Source organism: Pelophylax lessonae (assembly GCF_965119305.1).
Source record: "Pelophylax lessonae genome assembly, chromosome: 11".
Taxonomy (NCBI): Eukaryota; Metazoa; Chordata; class Amphibia; order Anura; family Ranidae; genus Pelophylax; species Pelophylax lessonae.
The window spans coordinates 144,502,508-144,523,398 of record NC_138778.1 but is presented as its reverse complement, the minus strand read 5'-3'; the positions used below and the strand labels follow the sequence as shown (position 1 = coordinate 144,523,398).

At 42.9% G+C, this 20,891-nt stretch overlaps 1 protein-coding gene across 3 annotated transcripts in view; it reads left to right on the top strand.

Annotated features, from left to right (window-relative positions):
- Positions 1-20,891, top strand: part of TBC1D16 (TBC1 domain family member 16) — a 267,299-nt gene that overhangs the window by 219,882 nt on the left and 26,526 nt on the right. For all 3 annotated transcript variants that reach the window (XM_082271734.1, XM_082271733.1, XM_082271735.1), the window contains one exon: positions 14,978-15,124. In XM_082271734.1, the coding sequence (XP_082127860.1) occupies positions 14,978-15,124 (147 nt within the window). The remainder of the gene's footprint in view (positions 1-14,977; positions 15,125-20,891) is intronic.

Below are 20,891 nucleotides of genomic sequence, written 5' to 3'. Positions count from 1 at the left end.
TGACACTGGCAGGGTCCAACCAATATTGACTTATTGGGCATGGATGGGGGGGGGGCTATGCATTTGCTGTTATCTGTGCTACTGTTCATTTATTTTCACATTTATGTCAATTGTTCTGCATGTTCCATTTTTACTACTTTGTTTCATGGCAATGGCCCGTTTGTACTTTGTATCTTTGTACTCCTTTTCTACCTTAAAAATAAATAAACATATTGAAATCTAAATGACACTGGCAGGGAAGGGGTTAACACTGGGGGTGGTCAAAGGGGTTAATGTATGCCTGTTGATGATTACTCACTGTGTGGGGGGGGAAGGGCTTTGTGACAGACACAGAGAGATCGGGGTTGCAGCTTAGCTGAAACTGCTGATTTCTCTCTGCCTGTGTGACAGAAGACTCGCCTGCTTTGTTTACATAAGCAGGCTGGTCTTCTGTCAGTTTCTCTGACAATCGCGGGAGGCTGGTGGCAATCACCGCCGCTCCTCCGTGGCCCACCTCTGGCTGTGTCTAAACTGCTGAGACCGCGTGCACAAAATCACGTAGATCTGCGTGATTTTGCGCAGTTGAGCCGCCCTGCTGCAGTACATCTGCGGTGCATGGTTGGCAACTGTTAAGTTACCGCACAAAGCGGTTGCTCTCCTATATTGTCAACACTGGAGATTGGCTGCTTGACACGGGTGCCATTCAGAAAATGCTTGAAACTTCTGAATGAATGCAAAGCATTCTCTGATTGGATGAGGTACAGAGCATGACATCACTGATTCACCTTTCCACCTCATCCAAACAGAGAATGCTTTGCATTTATTCAGAAAATGCAAAGCATTCTCTGAATGGCAGGAAAAAATAGATGAATGGCTGCACACTCCAGAAAGATTCCAAAATCATTGTTGTAGTGATCAACAGATAAAAGCAAATACAGCACAGCGAGCACCAAGAGATAAGCAGCATATTAACGCGTTTCATGCAGATAACATCGCTTACGATGATTTAACGTTTTTATTTGTTGATCACTACAATAAAAATGTTGGCATCCTTTCTGGGGGAATAAACATTTATCTTTTTTTCCCTATTGATCTCGGAGGCGATCAGGGCTTGCACCTCTACTTTGGAAGCAACACTAGACTTGCAGCTCTTACACCTTGAGCGGTGTTTCCTCATCGGTGGACTAGTACATTCTCTGAATGGCGTCTGTGTAAAGCGGCCGACAACCTGTGTTCTCAATGCATTAGCCTGGCCCCTCAGCATGGTACCTGGAAACAAGTAGCCATATGGCACTTTTCCACTGCAAGTACCGGCTCGGCTCTACTCGGCCCTGCTTGGCCCGGTTTGCTTTTCCACTGCTGGTACCGCATGGTACGGTGTTGGAACGGTTCGGTACAGTACGGTATGGTTTGCTTTTCCACTAAAGTAGTACTAAAGTTAAGTGGGTGGGATAACAACGGGGTGGGTGGGATTCTCTGACCAATCAGTGGCTAGTAGTGACTGCATGTAAAGGATTGTGGCATATGGTACCAGTTATGGTACCTGTTGGAACCACAATCGAGTAGGTACTGTTTTTTCAGAGCCGTACCGTTCGGTTCCATGCAGTGGAAAAGCGCCGCTGTACCGTACCGTACCGAACCGTTCCGACACTATACCATGTGGTACCAGCAGTGGAAAAGCACAAAAGCATGCTGAACCGTTCGGTTCCATGTGGTGGAAAAGCGCCAATAGCTACTTCAGTGCATTCCAGCTTCCAAGGGCATTGTCTAGGTATAGTATATGCATAGTTACAGTGGTCTAAGCTGGAGCAATGTAACTATGTATTGTTTAACCTATGGATGCCTGGAATAATTCTTTAATTTTGTTTTGATTATTTCTTCCGTTTGCTAACAGTTTTTATTTTTTTACTGCTACAATTTTTTTTTTTTTTTGGTTTTTAATAGCTCATGCTGAGGTTATCTTTTTTTTTTTTTTTTACTATTTTTGCTAAACCACCTCTCATTTTATCTCCATTTATCCCTGCTAAATTCCATCTTCTAGATCTTGCCCACATTTTCTGTCTCCACCTCCCTCCAAGTTTATAATTTCCTCTTTCTTCCCATGATTACCTCCTGCAAGATGCACCCATCAAATTAGGATATATTCCATCCCTAACAGAAGCAGAAGCCAACTGAAAAGTCATCCCAGTTCTCCAAACAACAAACCCTTTCTTTCTGTGCCAACCTTTCAGCCACATATTTAACTCTGTACGCTCCAACTGTCTCACTGTTATAGGATGGGGCACTGGTAGAATTTCTCAAAATACTGCCTTGGAACTCCTTGATTTACCGTTATATAATTCCTTAAAATGATTTTGAAGACCATTAATCTTACCGTAACTTTAAATGACGATGATGTCAAATAATATTTGATGTCAATGTGTGCAAAGACCAATGGTTCCTCCCCATCCCCACCTAACAAAATATTAATTTTATAGAAACATGGAAGATTGACAATTATAAAAAAAAAAAACAAATGGTCCACTGAATTTGCTATGGACCTATTTTTATTCCAAGAAAGTCTAAATTCTCTTATTGTTAAAGAGGAAGTAAACACTGCTTTTTTTTTTTCTGACCTGCAAAGTAAAGGCATAATGTTTATTATAAGAAACTTACCTGCAAACGAAGCCCTCCTTGTCACCCCGGGAGGCCGTATCTATCTTCACCCGCCTTCCTTCCGGGTCCACGGGTCTGCGTGACTGGCCGGAGCCACCTGACGTCACTCCTGCGCATGCCGGTCACAGCACAGGACTCTGAAGAAACAGCACAGATGGTCGTACCTTCAGAGCGCATGCGCTGATAACGTCATCGGCGGCATATACAGTAAATATCCCCTAAACTGTGCACGTTTAGGAGATATTTACAGTACCTATAGGTAAGCCTTAATATAGACTTACTTATAGGTACAAACAATCCATGGAAGTTTACTTCCTCTTTAATTGACACCTTACCTTTTCTGGAAACCTGTTTCAAGCATCCACTAGTCTTTGGCCTAAAAAATAGTATATATACAGTGGGTACGGAAAGTATTCAGACCCCCTTAAATTTTTCACTCTTTGTTATATTGCAGCCATTTGCTAAAATCATTTAAGTTCATTCTTCTTCCTCATGAATGTACACATAGCACCCCATACTGACAGAAAAACACAGAATTGTTGACATTGTTGCAGATTTATTAAAAAAGAAAAACTGAAATATCACATGGTCCTAAGTATTCAGACCCTTTGCTCAGTATTTAGTAGAAGCCCCCTTTTGATCTAATACAGCCAGGAGTCTTTTTGGGAAAGATGCAACAAGTCTTTCACACCTGGATTTGGGGATCCTCTGCCATTCCTCCTTGCAGATCCTCTCCAGTTCTGTCAGGTTGGATGGTAAACGTTGGTGGACAGCCATTTTTAGGTCTCTCCAGAGATGCTCAATTGGGTTTAAGTCAGGGCTCTGGCTGGGCCATTCAAGAACAGTCACGGAGTTGTTGTGAAGCCACTCCTTCGTTATTTTAGCTGTGTGCTTAGGGTCATTGTCTTGTTGGAAGGTAAACCTTCGGCCCAGTCTGAGGTCCAGAGCACTCTGGAGAAGGTTTTTGTCCAGGATATCCCTGTACTTGGCCGCATTCATCTTTCCCTTGATTGCAACCAGTCGTCCTGTCCCTGCAGCTGAAAAACACCCCCACAGCATGATGCTGCCACCACCATGCTTCACTGTTGGGACTGTATTTGACAGGTGATGAGCAGTGCCTGGTTTTCTCCACACATACCGCTTAGAATTAAGGCCAAAAAGTTCTATTTTGGTCTCATCAGACCAGAGAATCTTATTTCTCACCATCTTGGAGTCCTTCAGGTGTTTTTTAGCAAACTCCATGCGGGCTTTCATGTGTCTTACACTGAGGAGAGGCTTCCGTCGGGCCACTCTGCCATAAAGCCCCAAATGGTGGAGGGCTGCAGTGATGGTTGACTTTCTATAACTTTCTCCCATCTCCTGACTGCATCTCTGGAGCTCAGCCACAGTGATCTTTCGGTTCTTCTTTACCTCTCTCACCAAGGCTCTTCTCCCCCGATAGCTCAGTTTGGCCGGACGGCCAGCTCTAGGAAGGGTTCTGGTTGTCCCAAACGTCTTCCATTTGAGGATTATGGAGGCCACTGTGCTCTTAGGAACCTTAAGTGCAGCAGAAATCTTTTTGTAACCTTGGCCAGATCTGTGCCTTGCCACAATTCTGTCTCTGAGCTCTTCAGGCAGTTCCTTTGACCTCATGATTCTCATTTGCTCTGACATGCATTGTGATCTGGAAGGTCTTATATAGACAGGTGTGTGGCTTTCCTAATCAAGTCCAATCAGTATAATCAAACACAGCTGGACTCAAATGAAGGTGTAGAACCATCTCAAGGATGATCAGAAGAAATGGAAAGCACCTGAGTTAAATATATGAGTGTCACAGCAAAGGGTCTGAATACTTAGGACCATGTGATATTTCAGTTTTTCTTTTTTAATAAATCTGCAACAATGTCAACAATTCTGTGTTTTTCTGTCAGTATGGGGTGCTATGTGTACATTCATGAGGAAGAAGAATGAACTTAAATGATTTTAGCAAATGGCTGCAATATAACAGAGTGAAGAATTTAAGGGGGTCTGAATACTTTCCGTACCCACTGTATATATATATATATAGTGCATCCGGAAAGTATTCACAGCGCTTCACTTTTTCCACATGGTGTTATGTTACAGCCTTATTCCAAGATGGATTAAATTCATTACTTTCCTCAAAATTCTACAAACAATACCCCATAATGACAACATGAAAGAAGTTTGTCAGAAATCTTTGCAAATTTTAAAAAAAGTAAAAAACAAAAAAAAATTACATGTACATAAGTATTCACAGCCTTTGCTCAATACTTTGTTGATGCACCTTTGGTACCAATCACAGCCTCAAGTCTTTTTGAGTATGATGCTACAAGATTGGCACACCTATTTGTGGGCAGTTTCTCCAATTCTTCTTTGCACGACCTCTCAAGCTCTATCAGGTTGGATGAGGAGCTTCATTGCACAGCCATTTTAAGATCTTCCCAGAGATGTTAAATCGGGTTCAAGTCTGGGCTGTGGCTGGGCCACTTAAGGACATTCACAGAGTTGTCCCGTAGCCACTCCTTTGTTATCGTGTGCTTAGGGTCGTTGTCCTGTTGGAAGATGAGCCAGAGCGCTCTGGAGCAGGTTTTCATCAAGTATGTCTCTATACATTGCTACATTTATCTTTCCTTCGACCCTAACTAGTCTCCCAGTTCCTGCCACTGAAAAATATCCCACAGCACAATGCTGCCACCACCATGCTTCACTGTAGGGATGGTATTGGCCAGGTGATGAGCGGTGCCTGGTTTCCTCCAGATATGATGCTTGCCATTCAGGCCAAAGAGTTTAATCTTTGTTTCATCAGACCAGATCATTTTGTTTCTCATGATCCGAGAGGTCCTTCAGGTGACTTTTGGAAAAACTTCAGGTGGGCTGTCATGTGCGTTTTACTGAGGAGTGGCTTCCGTCTGGCCACTCTACCATACAGGCCTGATTGATGGAGTGCTGCAGAGATGGTTGTTCTTCTGGAAGGTTCTCCTCTCTCCACAGAGAAACACTGGAGCTCTGTCAGAGTGACCTTTGGGTTCTTGGTTACCTCCCTGACTAAGACCCTTCTCCCTTGTTCGTTCAGTTTGGCCGGGCGGCCACGCTAGGAAGAGTCCTGGTGGTTTCAAACTTCTTCCATTTACGAATGACAGAGGCTACTGTGCTCATTGTGACCTTTAATGTTGCAGATAATTTTCTGTACCCTTCCCCAAATTTGTGCCTCAATATAATCCTATCTTTGAGGTCTACAGACAATTCCTTGGACTTCATGGCTTGGTTTGTGATCTGACATGCACTGGTAACTGTGGGACCTTATATAGACAGATGTGTGCTTTTCCAAATCATATCCAATCAACTGAATTTACCACAGGTGGAAACAACAATCAAGTTGTAGAACCATCTCAAGGATGATCAGTGGAAACAGGATGCACCTGAGCTCAGTATTGAGTGTCATGGCAAAGGCTGTGAAAATTTATGTATGTGATTTTTTTTCTTTCTAATCCATTTTCAAAGATTTCTGACAAATATCTTTCATGTTGTCATTATGGGGTATTGTTTGTGGAATTTTGAGGAAAATAATGAATTTAATCCATTTTGAAATAAGGCTGTAACTTAACAAAATGTGGAAAAAGTGAAGCGCTGTGAATACTTTCTGGATGCACTGTTTATACAGAAGGTAAAAAAAGTATTGAACATGTCACCATTTTTGTAGTTAAATATATTTCTAAAGGTGCTATTGACATGAAATGTTCACCACATGTTGGTAACAACCCATGCAATCCATACATACAAAGAAACTAAAACAGATAAGTTCAGAAATTCAGTTATGTATAATAAAATGAAATGACACAGGGAAAAAGTATTGAACACATGAAGAAAGGGAAGTGCAAAAAGGTATGGAAAGCCAAGACACCAGCTGAAATCTATCAGTAATTAGAAACCAATCCTGCCCCTTGTCAGTGCAAATTAATATCTGATCTCAACAGATGGCCTATAAAAAATGTGTCTCTTTACCAAGGAGCCACACAAGAAACCTCTTGTGATCGGTTAAAGCAAAGAGCTCTCTCAAGTCCTTCGCAACCTTATTGTTCCAAAACATACTGATGCCATTGGTTACAGAAGGATTTCTAAACTTCTAAATGTTCCAGTTAGCACTGTTGGGGCCATAATCCGAAAGTGGAAAGAACATAATTTCACCATAAACTGGCCAGGACCAGATACTCCTCGCAAGATTTCTGAAAAAGGAGTGAAAAGAATTATAAGAAGAGTTGTCCAAGAGCCAAGGACCACTTTCGGAGAGCATCAGAGAGACCTGGAATTAGCAGGTAAAATTGTTTCAAAGAAATCACCTGACTTGACTCCAATAGAAAATCTATGGAAAGAACTAAAGATCAGAGTTCATAAAAGTGGCCCATGGAACCTTCAATATTTGAAGACTATTTGTGTTTTTACGAATGGGCCAAAATCACACCTGAGCAATGCATGCGTCTTCAAGCTGTCATTACCAACAAAGAATTTTGTACAAAGTATTAAATACATTTCAGCTAGTTTATTTAATACTTTTTCCCTGTGTCATTCCATTTTATTACACATAACATAACTTAAAGGAGTTGTAAAGTCAGTATTTTTTTTTTTTATCTTAATGTATCTTATGCATTAACCACTTGCCTTCTGTGCACTTAAACACCCTTCCCATCCAGGCCAATTTTCAGCTTTCAGCGCTCTCACACTTTGAATGACAATTGCGCGGTCATGCTACACTGTACCCATATGAAATTTTTATCATTTTTTTCACACAAACAGAGCTTTCTTTTGGTGGTATTTAATCATCTCTGGGTTTTTTATTTTTTACAAAAAAAAAAAAAAAGACAGAAAATTTTGAAAAAAAAAAAAAAGTTTTTCTTATTTTCTGCGAGTAAATTTTGAAAATAAATTTTTCTCCCTCACTGATGTGCGCTGATGAGGCGGCACTGATGGGCACTGATAGGCTGCACTTATGGGCACTGATAGGCTGCACTTATGGGCACTGATGAGGTGGCACTTATGGGCACTGATGAGGTGGCACTTATGGGCACTGATGAGGAGGTACTAATATGCCGCACTGATGAGCACTGATAGGCGGCACTGATAGGCGGCACTGCTGGGCACTGAGAGGTGGCACTGCGAGGTGGCACTGACGGGTGGCACTGATGGGCACTGATAGGCAGCACTGATGGACACTAACGGGTGGCACTGATGGACACTGACGGGTGGCACTGATGAGCACCGATGGGTGGCACTGATGAGCACTGATGGGCAGCACCATCAGTGCCCACACTCAGTGCCCATAGTGCTGCCAGTCAGTGCTCATCAGTGCCTAGATGAGCAGGCACTGATGGGCACTGACTGGCAGCACTATGGGCACTGATTGTGGGCATTGATGGGGGCACTGATGGCGGGCACTGTGGGCACTGATGGGGGGCAATGTGTGTGGTTTTTTTACCTTTAGTAATCAGGGCACTGGTGATCAGTGCCCTGATTACATGTCTCTGTGTCCCCAGCGGCTGTCGGCTCCCCCTCCTTCCTCACACTGCAGTGTCTGTGTGAGGAAGGAGCGCCGGCGATGAGAGATGATCTCATATGTTTACATATGAGATCATCTCTTATTGGACGGCTTGATCACGTGGTGAATGGCCGCTGTGATTGGCCATTCACCACGATCTGTGATCGGCCGTGTCCAAGGGACACGGCCGACACAGATTCTCCCCGATGCGCGCTCGCAGGAGCGCGCGGGGGGGGCGTGTCACTGGAGGCCGTTTAAAAACGGCCTCCCGAAAATTCGAGTCCGCGCTGCAGCCGTATATAGGCTGTAGCGCGGATGGGAGGGGGTTAAGATAAAAAACCTTGTGTGTGTAGCAGCCTCCCCAGCACCCCCTATTACTTACCTAAGCCCCATCTGTTTCTAGCGATGTCCAGGAGTCCCTCGATTTTCCAGGACTCTCCCTCCTGATTGGCTGAGACATAGCCGTGGAGCCATTCAGTTAGCCAATCAGGAGAGGGAGGGGGTGGACAAAGTCAGCTCAGCTCGGGTGCCCTCATATCAAGCTGCTTGCTGTGAGGGCACTCAACAGGAGGAAGGGGCCAGGAGCAGCAACGAGGGACATGAGAAGAGGAGGATCCAGACTACCCTATGCAAAACCAACTGCACAGAGGAGGTGAGTTTAACATGTTTTTTATTAAAAAAAAAAAAAAACAAGACTTTACAATCAGTTTAATTTCTGAACCTATTTGTTTCTTTGTATGCATGGATTGCATGGGTTGCTAGCGACATGTGGTAAAACATTTTATGTCAATAGCACCTTCAGAAATATATTTCCCCAAAAAAATGGTGATGTGTTCAATACTTATTTTACCTGCTGTATATTGTATACAGTCTATGTTCTGTGCAACTACTTTCAGGTGATTGGATGGATCTAGCAGAAAAAGCTGAAGAAGCCTATATAATCTCTCCTACTCCAAGCAGCCTGATTTTATTTTTTTTAATAGTTTTGTTAAGTGATGGTTATCTTTGCTCTTTTTTATTGTGAGGGTTTTTTTTCTCTCAAGATTCTTCTATAAATTCTCTAGCTGCACCCGAGCCAGCAACCTTTCAGATCAGTTGATTCCTTGGCTGAGCCTTGGGTGACGATACCCAGGATCCCACCTGCAAGAAGATGCAGACTCAGCCTGTAAAGTCACTTCAAGCACTGGACCCTACATGGGCACACACATGGGCACAGCCCATGCTTTTAACTTTGTGTCACAGCCACTCCTCCTTTTCTTACATCTCTGTTACTGCGTATTTGGAACAAATTACAAGCTTGGTTGAGTCGCTCTTAAGTAGGCCCAATGACTCCCTTGTTTGTTAATCCACAGTTTCCTCCTGCTATGGGCCGGACACACTTTTAAACCTGGAATAAGGAATCGCATCGCCATGGTCCAAACCCTTTGTCAGAGAATTCTTCTGCTTTTGTCAAATTTAATTTCTATACAGCAGCCTTCATTTACGCACTGGTTGCAACATCGGCAATTGTTGTCCTTTTTTTTCCTCTTTTCCCTCAACAGAGCTATTTATTAGGAAGCCAGATACTTTTAAGTCCCTTCTCCTACAAGACTCTATACCTGACCACGTTCTTTGAGCAGTATATATGGTTCTTCTTATGAAACTCCACCCTGATCTAGCTGAATTAGCAACAAAATGGGCAGCAGGCCTCAACGTTAAAATTACAGTAGAGGAGTGGGGAAAATCATTTACTCTAAAGCCCTGTACACACGCGTCGAAAATTGACAGGGAATTTTCGGCCAACGTCCGATCTGCCAATTTTCGGCTTGTTAGTATGATGCTTCCGACAACCGACTCCAACTTTTCGGCCGAAAAAAATCTGGTGTGCAGACTATAAAATTTTTGTTGGCCGTCAACACAACGGCCGATTTTCGTGCAGTCAGTACAGATTTTGACAGGGAAAAATCTGATGAGCAAGTCTGGGCATGCCCAGTGAAGAAAGAACACAAAGAAAGCAACCCAACACATGACATCACTTCTGAAGTAGAATTTTGTTGGGCGAGAAAATTCGTGTGCAGTCTAGGCACATTCCAACCAACAAAACACAACTCTGGACAAAAGACGGACGATCGGGCGGCCGATAATCGTTGCGTGTGTTTACGGGGCTTTACTCATTGCCTGTCTTCAGTGACTAAGGCCCATGAGACAAACTTTAAACTCCTCTCCCATTGGTATCGGTGCCCGACGCTGCTCCATTGGATAAACCCAGATGTTTCGGATTTATGTTGGTGCTGCCATTCCGCCAAGGGCTCCCTCTTGCATATTTGTTGGGAATGCCCCCCGATTCATGATTTCTGGGATTTGATCTTGAGGCTCTATACTACTGTCACTGGGGCGATTGCTCCTGACATGCCACAAATCACTTTGCTTTCTATCTTACCTGGCTTTATTAGGCGCATCAAAAAAGGCCTTTATAGGCATTGGCTGACAGCAGCAAGATCTGCTATACCGCTCCATTGGCGGACGGCATATGTTCCCCCTTTGATTGAGTGGGTTGCACAAATGGATTACATTAAGAGCATGGAGTGCCTTCTGGCAAGTGAATTGGATACATACGAACAATGCCATCAAATATGGCTCTCTCGGAAGTCAGTTAGGGAGTCCTTTGAATTGCGAAGTTTTCTTAAAGGACAATTGTAGGACCTGAATTTTGCCTAAGGTTGTGTGAAGTTTCTCCTGGTTGTCCACTCCTGGCGGTTTTTTATTTTTTTTAACCTTCTAATTTTTCAATTTCTTCAATAATTCTTTTTTCTCTGTTTTTTTCTTCTTCTCTCTTTCTTTTCCCCTTGCGTGTTCTTGCGAGCTGATAATTAATGCTAAAGAATGATGTATTATGAATCATAATTTTTGTTGGTAATATGGGGCTGTGATGCGTTCACCTTCCTCTCAAGTCAAACAATTGATGTGGTTGGGTATATATTCTATTATTATAGCCATGTTCTTTTACTGGTCCATCCTTTTCTCTACCATTAGTTTTTACCATACACATGATATGGTCTCCCTGGGGTGACTGTATATACCATATTATGTACACTTCTAAATTTTAGCACTTTTTCTTTGTTTTTTTGTCTGTTTTTGTTGTCTTTGTTGGTATGTATGTAGCACGTTTGTATTAAGATTTTGCATGTTAAAATTACTCAATAGATTTAGATTGAAACAAAGTGTGACAACGCTGAAAGCTGAAAATTGGCCTGGGCAGGAAGGGGGTGAAAGTACTCTGTACTGAAGAGGTTAAGGCTCTATAAAGACTGCTAAATCTTAAAGTAGAGTTCCACCCAAAAGGGGAAGTGCCGCTTATTTGCTTCCCCCTCCGGTGCTACATTTGGCATCTTTCAGAGGGGATCGGATACATGTCAAAAACGGGTACCTGTTCCCACTTCTGTGTAAGTCCTCCACGGCCATCTACGTCATTTTGTGAAAGTCCCCTAAACGCCCACAGAAGCACTGAGTTTTACTGGGATTACAGCAGTTGAGCAGAAGGGTTGCAAGGAGGCTCATGTAAAGTACAGTATCTCACAAAAGTGAGTACACCCCTCACATTTTTGTAAATATTTTATTATATCTTTTCATGTGACAACACTGAAGAAATGACACTTTGCTACAATGTAAAGTAGTGAGTGTACAGCTTGTATAACAGTGTACATTTGCTGTCCCCTCAACTCAACACACAGCCGGTAATGTCTAAACCGCTGGTAAAAAAAAAAGTGGGTACACCCCCAAGTTAAAATGTCCAAATTTGGCCCAATTAGTCCCTCCCCGGTGTTATGTGACTCATTAGTTCCACAAGGTCTCAGGTGTGAATGGGGAGCAGGTGTGTTAAATTTGGTGTTATCACTCTCGCTCTCTCACACTAGTCACGAAGTTCAACATGGCACCTCATGGCAAAGAACTCTCTGAGGATCTGAAAAAAAGAATTGTTACTCTTCATAAAGATGGCCTAGGCTATAAGAAGATTGCCAAGACCCTGAAACTGAGCTGCAGCATGGTGGCCAAGATCATACAGTGGTTTAGGAGGACAGGTTCCACTCAGAACAGGCCTCGCTATGGTCGACAAGAGAAGTTGAGTGCACATGCTTAACATCATATCCAGAGGTTGTCTTTGGGAAATAGATGGGTGCTGCCAGCATTGCTGCAGAGGTTGAAGGGGTGGGGGGGTTAGCCTGTCAGTGCTCAGACCATACGCCGCACTGCATCAAATTGGTCTGCATGGCTGTCATCCCAGAAGGAAGCCTCTTCTAAAGATGATGCACAAGAAAGGCCGCAAACAGTTTGCTGAAGACAATTAGACTAAGGACATTGATTACTGGAACCATGTACTGTGGTCTGATGAGACCAGGTTAAACGTATTTGGTTCAGATGGTGTCAAGTGTGTGTGGTGGCAACCAGGTGAGGAATACAAAGACAAGTGTGTCTTGCTTACAGTCAAGCATGGTGGTGGGAGTGTCATGGTCTGGGGCTGCATGAGTGCTGCCTTCACTGGGGAGCTACAGTTCATTGAGGGAACCATGAATGCCAACATGTACTGTGACATACTAAAGCAGAGCATGATCCCCTCCCTTCGAAGACTAGGCCACAGGGCAGTATTCCAACTTGATAACGACCCCAAACACACCTTCCAAGACGACCACTGCCTTGCTAAAGAAGCTGTGGATAAAGGTGATGGACTGGCCAAGTATGTCTCCAGAACTAAACCTATTAAACATCTGTGGGGCATCCTCAAATGGAAGGTGAAGAAGCACAAGGTCTCTAACATCCACCAGCTCTGTGATGTTGTCATGGAGGAGTGAAAGAGGACTCCAGTGGCAACCTGTGAAGCTCTGGTGAACTCCATGCCCAAGAGGGTTAAGGCAGATCTGGAAAATAATGGTGGCCACACAATATTTGCACTTTTGGCCCAATTTGGACATTGTCACATAGGGGTGTACTCACATTTGTTGCCAGCGGTTTGGACATTAACCACTTAAGCCCCGGAAGATTTTACCCCCTTCCTGACCAGGGGGTTTTTTGCGATTTTTTACTGCGTGAATTTAACGGACAATTGCACGGTCGTGCGACGCTGTACCTAAATGAATTTCACGTCCTTTTTTTCCCACAAACAGAGCTTTCTTTTGGTGGTATTTGATCACCTGTGCGATTTTTTGATCATGCGCTATAAACAAAAAAAGAGCATAAATTTTGCAAAAATAACAATATTTTTCACTTTTTTTTATATGAAATTCCCCCCCAAAAAAATGTAAAAATCAAATTTTTTTTAACATTTTCGGCCAATTTGTTTTATGCTACATATGTTTGGTAAAAAAAAAATCGCAAAAAGCGTATTTTGATTGGTTTGCGCAAAAGTTATCGCGTTTACTAACAAAGGGAAAGATTTTTGTCATTTTTGGTGTTTTTTTCTTTTAACTAGTAATGGCGGCGATCTGTGATTTTTTTTTTTTTTTTGTGGTACTGCGACATTGCGGCGTACAGATCGGACCCTTGACTGACATTTTTGACACTTTGGGGGTACCAGTGACATTTCTACAGTAATCAGTGCTATACATATGCACTGTTACTGTAAAAATGACACTGGCAGGGAAGGGGTTAACTGTATTGGAGAGGGAGGGGCTAAGTGTGTCCTAGGGGCGTGTTTATAACTGTAATGGGACATGTCTCCTATTGTAAAAACAGAGATCAACGGTTCTACATAGCAGAACCGTCTGATCTCCATTTTTACACAGGGGAGAATGACAGGCGGCCTTTCTCCCTCTGCACCGACGATCGTAGTGTGACCGGTAGACATCGGGTCCGCCGGTCACACGCCCGGACTCCTCTGTGAACGAGCCGAGCCGCTATTGGCTCAAAACCCGGTGACAGGCTAGCGACGTAGATCTACGTCACTCTGCCTGGCCGGGGCTGACTGCCGCAGTAAATATACTGTGCGCAGTCGGCAAGCGGTTAATGGCTGTGAGTTATTTTGAGGGGACAGTAAATTTACACTGTTATACAAGCTGTACACTCACTACTTTATATTGTAGCAAAGTGTCATTTCTTCAGTGTTGTCACATGAAAAGATAGAATAAAATATTTACAAAAATGTGAGGGGTGTACTCACTTTTGTGAGATACTGTACGTACAGTATATGTATTGTATAACATTTATACTGTTCATAAAGAGCTAAACTAAGCAGCGGGCATGGAGTTTTTTTTCTTGGAGCCATACCTGTCAACCTTGAGTATTGTGAGTGGTGGCCAGAGATTAAAAAATTGCTCAAGCAAAAAACACTGAACTGTAACATGATTTCTTTATCAGCTTTGTAGTTTTGTGCCTAAGAACTCTTAAGTGTAGGTTAAAATACCTGCTTTTTTACAGTATATGTTAAGCCCAAATCTTTCTAATGCTAAGGAAATACCATCTTACTCAGTTGTCACCAGAATAAAAAGTGTTCTTATTGAAAGATTATCTCTTTATTCCTATTTTTGTGGCATCTCGAAATGTTGGATCATCTCTCACTTTGTCTTGTTGACAATGGTCCCTGGGACATAGAGAGGCTGAATCTCTCGAACTCTACTCTATCCAAAACTAAAATAATATGTTTAGCTTTAGATAATACTTTATTAACCTGAATAATGTTGTTTGCTGTTGTATTTGACCTTTTTGTTTTCCCTTACTTTAAAGATCTTTATCAGATAATGGGTTTGTTAAAAGAAACAATATGTGTCTATCTCATCTGTAGCGTTGTTGCCTGTATTAAGAAAATGCTAAATTTTCTTTTTGTCATTTTTCTATATCCTTTAGACAGATTATTTCCATCTTTTTCTCTGTGTTGCCATTATTGTTCTATATGGAGATGATGTCATTGAGCAGCAGTTGCCAACAGACCAGATGTTGCTACATTTCAGTAACTTGGCCATGCATATGAATGGAGATCTGGTTCTTAAAAAGGTAAGTTTGAAGAACTGTGCATGTTTTTGATACCATGGGACATAAGTATGTCGGGAAGGAATTGTTATGGTTAGGAGATTATAAAAGACTTACTCTATAATCTATGATGGGATGTTTCTCTAAGGTGAGTTAAAGAGAAATCTGTATGATATAAATGGAGTATTTAAAACAAAGATGTAAAAGTCAAAGATTCTCAACTTTTTTTCACAGGGTTTTATGAGTTCGCAGTTTGTACTTTACATAAAAATAACTGCTTGTGTTTGGTCTTTCTTTTTTTTATCATAGTTGCATATTAATACCTGTCTATCTTTTTTTCATCATCATTTTTGATAATTTATTGAAGTTGAACTCCAAGTGAACAACACAGCTGAAATAAATAAATCTATATGCACAAGTGTGCCCAAAGTTGGGGGTGGGTTGAGATGGGAAAAAGGGGATGCAGGTGCAATGTTGAGGGGGAAGCACTTTGTTCAGACATGAGTTGAGAGGATGGGCCTATAGAAAAGGTGGTGGTAGTGAAGAGACACTGGTGAGAGGAGGGGTAAGAATGCAGTGGTTAGAGGGGATGGTGAGAGCATAGAGATGAGTGTATTTGGGGTTAAATGTGCAGGCATAGAGGAATGGCAGTGAGAAGCATATATACAGGTGCAGATGCCAGAGGGAGGTTCAGGAACAGTGTTGCGAGCAGAGGGGTGCAGATGTGGTGGGTAAACAGGAGGTGTGTAAGTGTGATATTGAAATCAAGGGGGTGGGGTTGGTGGATTATATAAATTTGATGGTGTTGGGAGAGTGGTTGTTGTTGAGGATGCTGTCATGGTAGTAGGAACAGGGGGGCAGGGTGCAGGTGAAAGAAAAGGAGGGGTGTGTGCAAGTATTAGGTGAGGGTTTGGGTGTGGCTTTATAGGTGCATTGGTGAAGCAGTGGAGGAGTATGCAGACATGGGGTGATGTGGTAAGAGGGCAATTCCATGAACATGTTGGGGGGGGGGGGGGGGGGCATGCATAGTTGCAGTGGTGGAAGAGGAAATGCAGGCGTCATGGGTGGTAAGAGAAGGATTGTGCAGGAGTGGTGGGTGCTGATTGAAGGAGGGCTTCTCCTGCATTGACTTCTGTTAAGGAGGGCTGCAGACACTATGGATTCTAAAAGAAGTGGAGGTGCAGAGAGAAAGGGTTTGATAGATTGGTGAGTAATAGTGCAAGGAGGTGTGGGGTAATAGTAGGGGTAGAGCTGGTTGATATTGAAGGACAGGGGGGTTGGATGATGATGCAGGGGTTGGCTGACATTGTAACCCACAGCCACCCCCTTAGGCTGCATCTCTGGCGATGTGAGTAGTCGAAAGGAGCAGGCTATGTGCAGATAGGGAGAGCTGTGCAGGATGACTGGCAATAATATAGGGGTGGGAAGGGTTGTGTTGGGGGGGGGGGCACAGCAGTTGGGGGGATGTCCCTAAATCCTTCTCTTACCTTCCAACACCCTCTTCTCTTCCAAGCAAGTGTTTAGAGGGAGGTTCAGGATCTCTGGGGTAAGAGCAAGGATCCATGAGAGGAGAGCTGTAGTAGAAATAGAAAGCTAGGCATGTCTGATTGGTGGGGCTGCACTGGATTTGTCATAAAATCTGATTGGACTATAGAGAGGAAAAGGTGGGGATTGAAAGGAGGAGAACCTGCTACTGGAGGCAGAATTCCCCAGTGGCAAAACAAAACTCTTGACTAAAGCTGGCTATAGATGGGTCAATTTTTTCAGTTTAGCCAGCAGGCTGAACAAAAATGAACAAATGGTATTATCCATCCACACAAGCAAGGAGGATGAAGAAAACTCACCCGCTGTGTGCTGTCAGAAAACACTGGTCAGTGGCTGCAGTCGCTGATCAGCAAAAGCTTTCCAACATTCCTGTTTAACAAAAGTCAATTTAGAAGTTGACCTCTGCTAACAGGGAAACTCCCACATTAATCGAAATTCAGCTTGTCCCTACTGAACCAGCTATATTTTAGTCCATCTATGGCTAGCTTAAGGTACTGTATGGTCCCCAATAGGAATGTGAAACTGTGGTGAGAAAACTAAACTCAGAATTTAGTTTATGTATTAATAAGGATGTTTGTCTTAGTAAGAAAAGGCTTTTGTCTTGCCATTCTAGGCTACAGCCAAGGCATATAAAGAATACGGGAGATTGTTGTCACATGTAGTACACAACCAGTACCTGCCAGAAATTCTTGCAGCTCCTTTGATGTTGCTGTAGGCCTCTTGGCAGCTTCCTGGGCCAGTTTTCATTTATTTGTTCATAATTTTTGGAGAAACATCCAGTTCTTGGTCATGTCACTGTGCCATATTTTCTGCAATTGTTGGTGACAGTCTTCACCTTGTCCCATGGTATATCTAATGTCTTTGATGCTTTGTAACCTCTTTGCAAGCCCATGGCTTTTGTTGTAAGAGGCAACTGAGTAAATGTCAGAAAAACCCTGAACTTCAAAATAAAAAGAAGCTAAACTTCATAAAGGCTTAATCAGAGTCCCTTTCACTGATTGCATATGTGTACTGACTACTGTTTAACATCAGTTTGAATGTGGTTAATTCTAAACACAGCCACATCCTAATTATAAAAGGATCTGTACACCTATGCAACCACATTTTTTTTTTTTTTTTTTTTTAATTGCCGCTAAACAATTTCAGTATGTTTTCATTGAATTGTACATATTCTAGGTCACATTAAAGTGATTGTAAAATCTAATTTGTTTTTTCTATTAAAATAACAAACATGTTATACTTAACTGTTCTGTGAAGTGGTTTTGCACAGAGCAGACCAGATCCTCCTCTTCTCGGGTCCCTGGCTGGAGCTCCTAGACCCTCCTTCCTGTTGAGTGCCCTCACAGCAAGCAGCTTACTATGAGGGCACCCGAGCTCCATGCATCCATTCAGACATGAAGCCGTAGTCTGGCCCCCCTCTCTCTCTCCTCATTGGCTAACTGAGTTTGATTGACAACAACTGGAGCCAATGGCACTGCTGCTGTGTCTCCGCCAATAAGGAGGGAGAGTTCTGGAGGACCGAGGCATTTGTGGACACCGCTGGATTGAGAGAGGGCTCGGGTAGGCTTTTTTATCCTAATTCATAGAATGCATTAACCTCTTAAGTCCCGGAAGATTTTACCCCCTTCCTGACCAGGGCCTATTTTGCGATTCAGCACTGCGTGAATTTAACAGACAATTGCGCGGTCGTGCAACGCTGTACCCAAATAAAATTGACTTCCTTTTTTTCCCACAAAGAGAGCTTTCTTTTGGTGGTATTTGATCACGTGCGCGATTTTTTGATCATTCGCTATAAACAAAAAAAGAGCGACAATTTTGCAAAAATAACAATATTTTTCACAGTTTTTTATATGAAATTCCCCCAAAAAAATGTAAAAATCAAAATTTTTTAACATTTTAGGCCAATTTGTTTTCTGCTACCTATGTTTGGTAAAAAAAATCGCAAAAAGCGTATTTTGATTGGTTTGCGCAAAAGTTATTGCGTTTACTAACCAAGGGAAAGATTTTTGTCATTTTTATTGTTTTTTTTTTTTGTAACGAGTAATGGCGGCGTTTTTTTTTTTTTGCGGGACTGCGACATTGCGCGGACAGATCGGACCCTCAACTGACATTTTTGGGGGTACCAGTGACATTACTACAGTAATCAGTGCTATACATATGCACTGTTACTGTAAAAATGACACTGGGAGGGAAGGGGTTAACTTTATTGGAGAGGGAGGGGTTAAGGGTGTCCATAGGGGCGTGCTTCTAACTATGATTGAATGTGGCTGTGTGTGTTACAGCACAGATCAACGGTCCTACATAGCAGGACCAAGTGATCTGTGCTTTTACACAGGGGAGAGTGACAGGCGGCTTTGTTTATATTAGCCGTCTGCCTTTCTCCCTCTCCACCCGACGATCATGAGTGACTGGCGGACGCGCAGGCTTCTTAGGGTACGAGCGGGGGCGGGAGCACGCATCCGGCGGCACGCGCTTGCCCCCTATTGGCTCCCAGGCTAATGACGTACCGGTACATCACTTTGCCTGGGAGGGGCTGACCGCCGCTGTATATAGCCGGGCGGCGGTCGGGAAGTGGTTAAGATAAAAAAAAAAACCTTCTGACTTCACAACCACTTTATAGGTGGAAAAAATTCTTATGTGATTTATCCTGGTCTGATTTTTTTTTTTTTTTTGCGTGTGTGTATGTAATATATACAGTATTTTTTAGTTTTACCTCCCTAAAATCTGCTTTCCTTCCAACTCTTCGTTCTACTCTGTACATGACTTATAAACACAGAGGCACTATGTTGAGGAATACCTATTAAAGTATTTTGTTCTCCCAATGGGAGAACCGTTGATATCTCTACGCAGGCTGCCAGAGCTCATAGACACGACGGCATTCCTTTACCGGAACTGGAACTACTTTGGAAAAATAGGCTACAGGTCTCAGCTTACCTCCATGCTCCCGCCCAAGGACAGCAGCCATTGTTTTATATTGTCCCTCGTATACAAAAAGGTTTACAATAATCAGTGAGTCCCAACCCTGGGGCAGCCACCGTTGCAGTTTTCAACCTTGTGTATGCATGTATTTTTTTCATCATCCCAAGTAACTAGGTCTGGAGCTTCTGTCAAAGAGCTTTGTCTGAGTATATTATCAAAATGGGAACAGTCAGGTATCCATTGGCAGCAGTAACCAATCATACCTAAAAAGGACAGCATGTCTTTTTATTTTGTTAGTGAGCATGCCATTCCCATGACAGCTGTAACCCTTGCAGAGCTTATTTTGCATTCCCCGGGGATGAGTTTAAACCCCAAATACTCAACCTGTAGAAGACAGAGCTGGACCCTGGACTGGGAAATTTTGTAACACTCTTTGCACAGATATATCAGCAGACTTAAAGTATCAACCTGACTAGCCTCCAGGGAGGGACTGCACAACAGTAAGTCCTCGACATACTGAAGGACAGAACCCTGACAAGCTGTCCAAGACTGCAATGTAGCATGGAGCGCTATGGAGTAGACTGCAGATGAGTTTAAATAGCCTTAGGAAACACGTGCCCAGGTTAGTTGGCGAAGGGTCATGGGGTATAGAGGTAATCAGCGATGGTACATAAGGTAGAATGGGGTCTTTCGGGATCACTAGATTATTAACCCCTCTAGATCCTGTACAAAATGACAAGTGCCATCTGCTTTAGGCACTGGGTTAAATGGGAGTGTTGTAGGGTGAGATGACTCTTTCTATTATCCCCTGTTTCAGAAAAGATAGCACCAAAGGTCTGATGCCTTCAATCTCTTCCTGTGACAGTGGACACTGCTTAAGAAACACTGGTGCTATTCCTTTCTTTAACCTTGCTTTGTAGGGAGTGCAAGAAATTTTCCCCACATCCATTTTGGACTGGGCCCAAACTAAAGGGTTAATCAGAGATTCCATATCTCCCTGGAAAAAACAATGCGGAGATGTCATGTAGCATGTATCCCTCCTTCTGGTGTGGAGATTTCCAGCATACCTACCCAATAAGTTCACCAGAATTAGGAATTAACCTAAAATCTGTGTTTTACATATTTTCTCTCCTATGTGGGGAGTACTATATGCACCTATAGATGTTGAGTTTGATTTTGCCATTGCAGGTGGTGTCTCATTGCAGGTGGAGTCTCTGTCCAGACCACTAAATTTGAAACCCAAGGGTTAACCTAGTAATAATTGGTTGATGACACTCTGCCTGCATATCCTTTACAATTTTCTCCATAAATCGGAGATGCATGTTTG